The sequence below is a fragment of the Oenanthe melanoleuca genome, chromosome 4A (genome assembly GCF_029582105.1).
Source record: "Oenanthe melanoleuca isolate GR-GAL-2019-014 chromosome 4A, OMel1.0, whole genome shotgun sequence".
Classification (NCBI taxonomy): domain Eukaryota; kingdom Metazoa; phylum Chordata; class Aves; order Passeriformes; family Muscicapidae; genus Oenanthe; species Oenanthe melanoleuca.
In genome coordinates this window covers 3,454,832-3,466,402 of record NC_079338.1, presented here as the reverse complement: position 1 = coordinate 3,466,402, position 11,571 = coordinate 3,454,832, and the positions used below count along the sequence as shown (strand labels likewise).

General features: G+C 53.7%; 1 protein-coding gene across 1 annotated transcript; it reads right to left on the bottom strand.

The window, feature by feature from the left end:
* Window positions 1-10,100: 10,100 nt before the first annotated feature.
* On the bottom strand, window positions 10,101-11,444 carry CLDN2 (claudin 2). Its single transcript, XM_056491404.1, has one exon. The coding sequence runs from the start codon at window positions 11,233-11,235 to the stop codon at window positions 10,540-10,542; it is 696 nt and encodes a 231-aa protein (XP_056347379.1). The 5' UTR covers window positions 11,236-11,444; the 3' UTR covers window positions 10,101-10,539.
* Window positions 11,445-11,571: the final 127 nt, after the last annotated feature.

Sequence of the window (11,571 nt, the reverse complement as noted above, 5' to 3'; positions counted from 1 at the left end):
AGGATCAGAGATAACCTCAGTCTGCACTTGATGAGGTCAGACACCTCACAGATAGGGACATGGACAAAGCAGAGATGTTTAATGCCTCCTTCACCTCTGTCATTAACATCAGTGTTGGGCCCTGGGACCCCCAGAGCTCTGTGTTGGAGGACTGTGATTAGGGGCAGGATAAACTCCCAGCCAAAACTGAACTTGTTTGAGGCTTGCTGCTCCAGCTGGATGCACATAAATCTATGGGAGTGATGGGGTTCATCCCAGGGTACTGGAAATGCTGGCCCTGTCATCACAGGATCTCTCTCCATTATTTTTCAAGTCTTGGGAGCCTGGAGAAATCCCCACAGACTGGAAGCTGTCCAAAGTCCTATTTTTCAAGACAGACAACAAGGAAGACCCTTGTAATTACAGCCTTGTCAGTCACACTTCAGTGCCTGGGAAAAGAGAGTTATTTTTCTGGGCATTATTGAAAACCACTTGAGAGACAACACAGTCTTTTGGCTTCCAGCAAGGAGCAGATTTCTGGCTGAGAAAATTTCTCTGGATAAGTCCCTCATTCTTTTCAAGTTTCGGGATGGGGGGAGGGTGAGAGTTGAATTTATTTATGTATGTATGTGTGTTTGTGTTTCCAACTGCTCTGTTTCACGCTCCAGCAGCCCTTGCTGCTGTCCTGGCAGAAGGAGGTGACCTGCTCCCACACGGTGGCACTGCTGGCCTGGCTGTGTCCTGCTCGTGTCGCCACTGCCTGCCCAGGGAAGGGTCCTGAGCACAGCCCATGGACCTTGGCATCTCACAGAATCGCGGCTCTCTGCAGCTGGTTGGTGAATCAGACCGATCTGGGTCACCTTCTGCTCCTCCTTGCAGGATTTTGGGGAAGGGGAAAGGCTCTGGGTTACACCAGCACTGGGAACAGCGTGGTGAGAACAGTCCTGCTCATCACTCGCTGGCTCAGGCAACCATGGGGCCAAACACCTCCTGTTGCTCCTGCTTTCCCTGCCTCAGACCCCTCCACACTCCCCTTGTTTCTTCTCTGAGCCACATTTTCCAAACATAAACTCTCCACAGCACCTCTGAACTCCATCAATGCCTTTACCCTCAAAGTCTGTTCATCTCTCCCCACACCCCTATAACTCCTCCACACTCTTCTTTCCTCCTATGCTTTTCTTTGTGCCCACATTCCTTTCCTCTTTGCCCAGTGCTGCATTAGAGAACACTTGCAGGTGTGTTTCCTTTCCTTTCCTGAAGTCAGGCTTTGGATTGTTCCATAAATGGGTCAGGTATCCAGGGCTCTGTCAGGTTCAAGTTCTGGCTGTGTTTGTGGACAAACAGCTGTGGTCTGGCAGGCTCCTCTGTGGCCATGCTGACTCTCTTTGTGGCTGACACCCTGCCTGCCTTGGGCTAGGGCTCCGTGGTGCTGGGCTTGAGGATTTGAGCCCTGTGAGGCACTCGGGCATCCATCAGTCTGATCAGCCCACGCAGCTGCTAAACTGGGTCCCTGCCTGTGTTTTCCTCTCGAGCGTGACTGTCTGTTTGTTAAATAATGTAGCGACACGAGGTTCCTTGAACTCAATTTATCTTCCCGTGTAGCCATGGGAACAGCCGGGGCGGTGACGCTGGGCTTGCTGTCAGATCTGCTGCAAGGCTTGGGTCAGCCTGCCTGAGCCCTGCTCCTTCCATTGTGCTGTCCAAGCCTGGCAGCTTGTTTAGGCTTGTTTTCTTTAGCCAGCAGCATGACTGTACCTTAAACCTGTGAAATGTCAGGGATGATGGGGAGTTTGGAGGGAGATGAGGGGTTTGGGAGCAGCCAGATGTGACAAAGGGGAGAGGCTGCACCCAAAAGATGCTGCAACTCCCTGTGCTGCCTGCAGTATATGGTTTGTGTGAAGAAAATAAGGACAAGTGCAAGTAGTTCAGTGTTGTTCAAATCTGTGTTTATTTCCACTGCAGAAGCATCTTGAATCAAACCTGATTTCCTCCTTTACACCATAAAATGACTGGACTCCAGGAGCTGAGGAGAGCCCACCCTTACAGTCACACATTCCCTGTCCCTCCTGAGGTACATTCTCTCTCCAGGTCACGGATAAGGAGGAGAGGTTGTGTGGGTGGCCAGCACAGTGTCACTCCTTTGACTCAAACACTTCATTTTACCTGGAATAGGATGAGAGCATGGGACAGAAAGCAGTGCTTAGGTGATATCACCCCACATGTGCTGTGTGTGCTGCCTGAGAGTCAGAGTTGAGCAATGCTGTGATGTGGATGTGGCCAGAGTGCCTCATCCTGCATGGTGAGGATTGTGCCACGTCATTTCCCCCAGGGCTGCACCTACACCTTACCACAGAAGGGATTCTCTGTTCCTACTGTAGGCAGAAAGGACATGTCTATACAGCTGTAGGGTTTTTTGCAGCCTGTAGGACCTGTGTCTGTGTCTACCATTCCTGATCTCCTGCTTGGTTGAATCCTGTTTCGTTTCCAGCTCATCATTCAAGATTTCAGAGCTGTTTCTGTGACCTCTCTTGACATTTGCAGACTGTGCTGTTTACTGTGTCTTCAGGTCAGTGCTGCAGGTGGGAACACTTGAGATCGAAGGTAGCTCCCTTATCTCCCTCCATTCATGGTTTGAAAGTAGCATTTCTTACCTTCATTCATGTTTGGTGTTTTGCTTCTGACATCTCTCCAGCTGGTCCTCAAACCACAGGCCTACACCCCAAACATATTCAATTTTCACTAGGGCTGTTGAGGAGATTGAATCTGTACCAGGATATTGCAATGGGCCAAAGTGTTACTTTAGCAGTGTTTGGGATGCTTGCACCAGTTTTTAGGGTTGCATGAAATATATTTTCTGAAATACAGAATAGCCAATGATCTTGGGAGCATCCATGATTCTGACCATTCTTGGAAGTTTTATGTTTTATCTCAAAAGCCAATCATCCCTTGAAGTATCTACCCTGGGTGGGTGCAAAGACAGACCTTTATTTTCTTCTCCAAAGCTGCTTCTAAAGCAGGAAATGTCCACACCTCCTTCAGACTTGATCTCAATGTTCTTCACGGCACATATGTGTAATCTTAGCTGCTGCTGCTCCTCCTCTTTGCATCTTTTTTTATTCCCTCCCATTTAAGTAGCTCTATGATCTGAACTTTATCCCTAACATACTTGACCTTATTTTTCAGATGATTATTCACAGACATCCCCAGAGTTTTTCATGGCATGTGTCAAGCCCTTGGGCTAAAACCTGTCTCCTGGTTTATTCCTGCCACCTAGGGAAAGGAGAACATGTTTGAGTGATTTTCATGGTTTAACCCCAGCCAGCAACTCAGCCCCACGCAGCCACTCCCTCCCTCCCCACCAGTGGGATGGGGGAGAGAATTGGAAAAGTAAAAGTGAGAAAACCTGTGGGTTGAGATAAGGAGAGTTTAATAACTAAAGCAAAAGTCGTGTATGCAAGCAAAGAAAAACAAGGAATTCATCCACTGCCTCCCATGGCAGGCAGGTGTTCCAGGAAGGCAGGGCTCCATGACATGTAAAAGTGACTTGGGAAGACAATCTCAGAATGTCTTCCCTTCCTCCTTCTCCCCCAGCTTTATGTGCTGAGGGTGATGCCACATGCTCTGGGATATCCCTGGGGTCACTGGGATCCTGGCTGTGCCCCCAGCTCCTCACTGGTGAGGGTGAGGAGCAGGAAAGGTCCTGGCTGTGTGCAATCCCTGCTCAGTGATAACTCAGACATCCCTGGGTGTTCAGCCCTGTTTCCTGCACAAAACTAAACCCAGCCCCACAGCAGCTGCTGTGAAGAAAATTAAGTCTGCCCAGCCAAGCCCAGCACGGTGATGTACAGAAAACAGACACAGGAGTTAGTGAGAGGAATGGGCTTTGCTGAGTGAGGAGGTGGTGAGCAAAGGCCAGCTTTGATGCAAGCATCCCTCAGCAGAGATCCGTGAGCCTACGGAAGTGTTCAGCAGCCTGTGAACAGTTAGCAGGCTTCATATTCTCACCTCTCTGTGTCTGACATCAGCAGCAAGATAAAAATATATGCTCCTTACAGCAATACATGGGTCTTATGGCATTTCTTGAGCTGATTTGTTTTCCCCAGTGTGAGGAAATAACACACAAAGTAGTTCTGTGATGGAGTGTTTCCTAAATGGATGTAGCTTGGCAAACTGCAGCTATTAATTTTCCTTAGATAAGCTGGTATCAGCTTAGCTGGGTTTGAAACCTGGCACTTCTCTTCCACATCTTTCAAAGCTCTCTCAAGGATGCCTGTGCCAGGAGCTGCTGCCAGAGTAGTTTTGGGGGATTAAGTTGTGTAGTGGAGATAAACACTTATTGGAGGTGAGGCGGTCAGAAAGGCATCTTCAGAGATAAGGATGTTTGGCAAAGCCTTCTCCTCCCAGAGCTCTCAGTGTCCCCTGTGCCAGCACCATGCTGTGCCCCAGCAGCCGTGGCACAGCTTGGGGGGACCAGCCTGTCCTGCCCTTGGTCCCAGCACTGCATGGAGGTGTGCAGGGGCAGGCAGCAGTGCAAGGAGCCAGGGAAGAGCAGTGCAGTGTTTCCCCTCAGCTCACACTGTTGAAGGCACTCAACAAAAGGGTCTCTTCATCCCATCACTGAGCTGGGAGCTTTAGTCCTGCATTTCCTGGGCAGCCTCCCTCTGCTTTGCAAAGATCTTCCATGGGAAAGGGCAGCTGCACTCAGGGACAGCTGAGGGTAAACTTGTCTCCCCACATAGGACTGGGCTGCTTTTTTACTATTCCCTTTTATTCCCCATGAGGATTTTACTCAGTACTGAAGTTGGGTGGATTAGCTGCATCTGCCTGTGACCTGTGAGGTAAAACTTACCTGTTTTCAGCTGCAGAATCCCAAGGCAGAAATCAGCCCCTTGGTCACCTAGCACAGCAGGGAGATGGGACTCCCTGAGCTTTGGGAAGGAGACCATAACCCACAGCAAGACCAGCCCAGGCAGGTGGAAATTGATTGTGATAGCAGGATCCTGGTAGCTCCCTGGGCTGGGCTATGGGGACTTTGTTCTGGGAGCCATTTCCAGGGGCTTTGCCTTGCAACTGGGAGGTCCTTCCCCTTGCTGAGGCTGTCCCTGGACCCAAAGCCTGCTCTCCTTGCCTTGAAAACAAGCAGCTAATTGTATTTCTCCCTGATATCTCTCCCCTGCCGCCTCCCCAGGCAGCACGGAGGTGGAGGGAGCCTTGCCCCAGCTAGCAGCCAGGCCTGGGTGAAACATCCTGCCAATTCACAATCTGGAAACATTAAATAAAGGGTGTTTGGGAAGAGCTGAAGGCTGAGGAGGAGGATTGAGTCGTGGGAAGGTCCGAGGCTCCCAGTGCTCTGTGAGATGTGTGCCTGGCTTCTATGGCAGCTGGGGAAGAACCAGAGGCAAAGAGCAGAGCCCTCATTCCTGTAAAGGTGTGCTGGAATTGTTCAAAGGGCAAGGGAGCATCACAGTGGATCCAGGGATTGCTGAGGTCTGCCCTTAGCTCTGTAATGCCTGAAGACTCTCTGGGCTTTTCTATGCCCTGGAAAATACTGAAGGCTGGAATTGTGCCCACCACCTCAAAAGGAGAGGGCTAAAAATTTGGGTAATAAAAATGCATCCAACAGAGAAATCTTGGGAGCACCTGCCAGGTAGAGCTGGGGCTGTGGGACTTTGCTCCAGTGACCTGAGAAACCTAGAGAGACAGCTTTTCTGGGAAAGCCAGTTCAAGGCAATCGTGCTGCTTCTGACGTGAGCCTTGTTCTGCTTTCAGCCTTTTTAAGCAGGCTGGACATCCCAGAAATAGAGGGTGTTGAAAGCTCTGTGAAAAAAGACACCTGACTTGAGGAAAGATTAGTTTGCCAGTGTGGGAAAACCTTCATCCAAAGCACAGCCTGAAATCCTGGGTAGTGATAAAAGGCACCCCAAAGCTGGTGAAGCCCCCCCAGTTTCTCTGCTTATGGGGTGATTTCTTTCTTCCAGACCTGTGTGCTTAGCAGAGAGCCTGGAGGGATTTGGCTTTGCCTGGGGTCTGAGCATCTAGGTGTGAACCTTTGTTAGCAGCTGCCAAATTGTTGGTGCCCTCAAGCATGGAGGTGACAGGATGCAGGGATTGCTCAGGATGACTCTCTAGACTTGCCAAGGTGGTTGCAGTTCTGTTTGTCCATGTAAAGGTGTTTGGGATCCTCTGGTCTTCCTCTCTTCTGTCCAGTGTGGTGCTGTGGAAACATCACTTGGCAGTGGAGCTGTTGAGGGTGCAGGACAATTTATCTGCAATTCTCTAAACCAGTTATTCAAAGCAGATTTTGGCAGATTTTGGAGATGGAGTACGTTTTTCCCAATATTTCTGTAAAATCTGTGGATGATCTTATGTTTGAACCACTATAAATGTATGTCTTGCTCACTGAATTAGTGTGGGTTCTACTACAAAGCCTTTTTTTGCTGCTACAGGTTGCATGTACATGAAATTTGCTGAGATCACTAACCTGAAGCTCTTCCAGTAGAGATTAGACTCAAATTATTATGGAACAGTCTGATTGTGATGTTAATGCAATGCCTCTCCACAGGTATCAGATTTTCTGAGATAAACACCTTTTACAACCCTCCTGATAGATTTCTGAGCTGTTCAAACAGGAAGGTGCTTTCTAGCAATCTCTGGTGCACCCAAAGGCCTCTGTCCCCTGCAGTGTCGTGGAGTTCATTCTGCCCTCTTTCCCTCACACCTTCCCTTCAAGACCAAAAGATCCTTTAAAGTGCCTTTAAACAGGTCTCTGGGAGGCTGTGGAAAGCCATGAGTTTGTGCATCAGTTTTTTCCCTGATAGAAGGTGTTTTCCAAGGAGGAGCTTGTTTCTCACCTCATTGCAAGGTGTCCCACCAGGACAGAAGAGCCAGGACCAGCAGCCCGTGTGTCTGCCCTGACTCCAGACAGGACCATGCCCATGGCTCCAGGAGCAGGTAAAATGGGAGTGCAATTCCCAGCTGAGCACCTCAGATGCCCAGAGGTGAATCCATGGGGTTCTTGACATGGCTGGGGCAGGGAATGCCTCTCCCATTCCTACCAGGGTGTGACTTCAGCCAGGATTTGGGAGCAGCCCCTGTGTCCTCTGCTGCTCCTGAAAAGGCTGCTGCAAAGCCATGGGCAATCTTCCATATCAGCCCTGGCTTGCTGAGGGGCCAGGAGGCTCTGACACGGCGTGGGAGGCAGCTGGGAGTGTGCTGTGGCTGGGGAGAGGGTGGAGGAATGTGCTGGCCCTTTCCAAGTGCCTCAGCTTGGCCCGAATTTCCTTCCCCCTCCCAAATCTCCTATCTGAGCAATTCCTGGGGGCTGCAGGCAGAGATGGGCCCTCCCAGCACGTGGCCTGATGCTCCCCAGAGAGTTTGCATGGATTATTTGCTGCTGGTTCAGGTCAGCTGTGCTAGGCAGAGATGAGAAGCAGGTTGGGAATGCCAGAAGGAGCTCTGCTTGCCTGGAGGGCTCCAGGGAGGCAGGAGATGTGTGATCCTGGTGGGTCTAGAGCAAAGTTGTGCCCTTTTTTCGCTTGGGCATCCCTGCCCAGTGCTCTGCATGAGAAGAGGCTCTGCTTGCACCTGGGGCAGTGCTTAGTGGGTAAGGGCTGGATGCAGGGGCCTTGGAGATGGGCTGTTGTTCCCTCTTTGGAAGAAGTCGTGACTTTTTGCATGTTTCTCGTGACCAGCTGATGAGGTTGCAGTCCCTGATCCCAGGTTGGGGTGTACTGAGTGTTTATAGTGCCTCTATCACTTTTGCAGATAAGGGCACGTTAGTATTTTATTGCCCCATTCCTTCCATCCAGGCATCATCGAGAGAGAGGAGAGGAGAGGAGAAGGACCCATTTCCTTATGACAGGGGATTAGTCACTGCAGCCTGGCCCCCCAGTGGGGATCACAAGGCTCCCCACTCCACCACACTGGCCTGCAAGGTGAAGGCTTGGGATGGAGAGAGCTCTTCCCACCCAGCCCTCTTCCCACCCCTGCTTTCTCCCTGGCTGCCCATCCTGTCCTGAACCTGGCTGTGCTCCCCTGTGCCTTTCCTGCAGGGGATCCTGGAGCAGTTTCAGCTTTGGGCACTGAGCTGCTGAGGGGCAAGAGACCATCTGAGGGGCTGGCTCAGCTCCATCCCCTCACTCACCTTTGCCATCAGCAGAGCTGCCCCTGGGACAGTCTGGGCTCCTGTTCTCTCTGTCTCTAGGCTGGACCACATCCAGGCTGCCCTCAAGAACTTGGTTTATCAATAATGATAATGGCTATTGCATGATGCAGGGATAACCATTGCCACATCTGTGCACCCAGTGTCCTCCCCTCCCCTTCCCCATCCTCCCTCCCAAGTGGAAAATCTGTGTCAACCTGCCTTGCCCTGTAGTCAAGTTTCACATCTTTGGGTGCATTCATGTTGAAGGCCAGGAAAACTAGAGGGGAGAAACATTCCCCTCCCTGAACTCACTCAGTGTTTAATGCAGGGCTGGTTACCTGGGGGCCTGGGAAAGGCTGGTCCCTGTTCCAGTGTGATGGGTGTTTCTGAACCCGAGCTCTGAGCTCTGCCTGTGCCAGCTGCCTTTCTCTTCCTGGGGGAAGCTTTCCTTCTGCTTCTTGAATTAAAGCATTAATAAGCCCAGCACTAATCAAGCTCTGAGCGTTTCAAATGCCCCTTTGTTTAATTAGCACGGCCTCTGCCCGCAGACAGGGGTGGGAGGCGAGGGGCAAGGACCCAGTGCCCAGGAATTCCTTCTCTTTAAGGTGTGACCTTTTGTGCTTGTTTTTTCTCCCACTCTCTCCACCAGCTGCCCAGAATAAAAAAATCAAAACCACTTATGGCTGAAGGACCCTCAGAACTTGCAGCAACTCCTGGGGGGCTGCAGCCAGCAGGTTAAGCCTCTTGCATGCCCCAGTGCTCTCTTTTCCCCAGGGCAGGAATAAATAACTCAGCTGGCCCAGGGTTGATGCTGTGCTTTGTGCTTTGGCTGTGGAAATGGGGTCACTGGCCTTTGCCTTGAGATCCACCTTGGTCCCCTTCAGAGGGTGTCACCCTGGGGATGGGTCCCTGTGTGGCTCCTTGCTCTCTGAGGAGGGGAGAAAGCATGACCCCACGTTATCAGGAGCGTGTTAACCCCACAGCAAACATGATTTCACTGGTGCAAGGGTGATGGTGGTGACGTTTGAAGTGCAGAACACGGTCCCTTCCTCTCCATGACCTAATCTAAATTGCTTTATGAGGGGTCAGCAGGCAGACCAAGGTCTCCTGCTCCCTGGGGGACAGGGAGCCAGTGCAAGGTGGTCTGTGGGTGGCCCTGTGCTGTGGAACAGCAGAGCAGGGCTTCTCTCACATGGGGCAGTGGTACATCAGATGGATTTAAAGGTTCTTGCTCCCTGGTGGGCTGTGGGGCTGGGCTGCCTGCACCTCCTCTCCTGCCATGCCCTGGCATGTGCCCAGCATCCCCCAGAGCACCAGCAGCCTGTGTGGATGTCATGCTGCTGTTCCTGTGCAGGGCTGCAGCCTGACCCTCCACAGCCTTGGCTCCTGCCTGCCCATCCCTTGCAGCTTTCCAGTATCTCACTGGTGGCATTTTTCTCTCAAAACAGACCCTTCGAGGACCTTGGGCTCAGGACCTGCCTGTGAGGCCTCCACCACAGCCAGGAGCTGCCTCTGGTCCTTGGGACTGTTTGCCGCAGGGGTGCCAGTGCTCATTGGGATGGGGATGTGGGAATGCCAGGGCTCCCCCCACCTGGGGACTGGGATGTGCCACACACAGGGGCAGTGAATCTCCCTGCGGGCACCCCAGTCTCATCACACCTGCACTCCTAGAAGCAAGAAGGGCTGGGGGGACAGAGGGAAGGTGCTGCCTGCTATTATCCCACAGGGAGCTCTGCTTGTCCCTGCTGGCACCCTGGCAGTCGTGGTGCATGGCAACCTCCCAGCGTGGTGCCCAGGGACAAACTGTGCCAGGGAGTGGCCCTCCTCCTCACAGAGCTGCCACCTGCCTGGGCTGCTGTGTGACAAAGCCATCAGCTGTGGGGTGGGGGAGGCAGGCCAGAGCAAGGGCCAGGGGCACCTTTCACATCTCGGCCCCCTCCACAGCCCCTCGGTGCCAGAGAAAAGCTCGGATACAGTCTGGCTAGAAAGACACATTTATTGCGACATCGGTTTGCAGCCAGCGCTCAACCCCCCAGCAGTGACTCCAGACCCACGCCCTTGACCCTGCCGCGATGCCTCATGGCCAGCAGCCGGTCCCTGGGGCCACAAGCCCACTCCCCTTTCCAGGCAGGTTCATTGGGGCTGCAGGCTGGGGTCCCGCCGTGCCAGGGGCTGCCTGCGAGCTGGCAGCACGGAGTAAAGAACAGGAGCCGGATTCAGGGTCCTTAATCAATGTAAGCCACCAGCTGGGATCTCCAAGCAGTCACAGGGCTCTCAGAATCCCAGGGAGAGAGCGGGATCACCCCCCCCAAGCACAGGAGAGGGTTGAGCGCCGTGTCCTCTGCTCTTACCGCGTTCCCTTGGTGCCAGCCCTGGGGAGCCGGGAGAGGTGCCAGCCTGGCTCCCACCTGCAGCCACTACACGTATCCTGTCAGGTTGTAGGAATTTACTTCACTCTTGGTCTTCTGCGCCTGGCTGACAGAGGGCCGGGGGCTCTTGCTCGCCAGCAGCTGCGGCTGGTAAGCGCTGGAGTAGGCGGCGGTCGCGTCCCGGGCGGGGCAGGAGGTGCAGAGGATGAAGCCGCCGATGAGCGAGAGGAGGGAGGAGATGATGCCGAGGTAAAGAGCCTCCCCGAGCTCGAACTTCATGCTGTCGGGGAGCACGGGGTTGCGGAAATCGCGCAGCACCACGTGGATGTTCCAGGCCAGCGGGATGAAGCAGAGCAGCCCCCCGAGCACGAAGGCGGCGCCGCCCGCCACCGCCACGCGGTCCTTGCCCGGCGAGCCCTGGCTGAACACGGTGCACCGCATGCCCACCACAGAGAGCAGGCAGGCCAGGGAGGACACGGCGCAGGAGCTCACCATGAGCGCCTGTGCCGCCTGGATGTCGGCGGGCAGGTTGAGCAGGGAGCTGTAGATGTCGCACTGGGTGATGCCCGTGCTGTACGTGGCGCACTCCATCCACAGCCCCTTGGTGAAGCTGATGGCTGTCACGATGCTGGAGCCGATGTAGGAGCTGGTCTTCCAGCTGGGCAGCAGCGTGGCTGTCAGCGTGCCGATGTAGCCCAGGAAGGCTATGGTGTAGCCCAGCAGCTGGAGCCCCATGGACACCATGGTGGGGGCTGGCTGTCACCTGTGCCACCTGCGCAGGGCTCGCAGCTCGTCGCCCAGGTCCCTCCGGTGTGCTCACGTTCCCATGGCCCTGCGAGAGGCTCGGCTCGCAGCGCTGCGGCTCCACCCCGCTGCCGGGGGCGCTGCTTTTGTGCGGGTGGGAGCGCGGGGAGGTTACCTGCGAGAGTGGAGAGCAATCCCTCCCCGATTAACGATTGACCCAAGCCCGTGGAGGAGCGCCAAGTGCCCTTTCACCTCCGCTATCTCCGCAGCCAGGCTCCAGAGGCAGAGCAGGGCTGCCCAGGAAGGACGCCAAAGCCCTCCCCTGCACTGACGCCG

What these genes read in the sequence shown, in the direction of transcription:
- CLDN2 (XM_056491404.1), bottom strand. Translation starts at nt 11,235, where the DNA reads ATGGTGTCCATGGGGCTCCAGCTGCTGGGCTACACCATAGCCTTCCTG.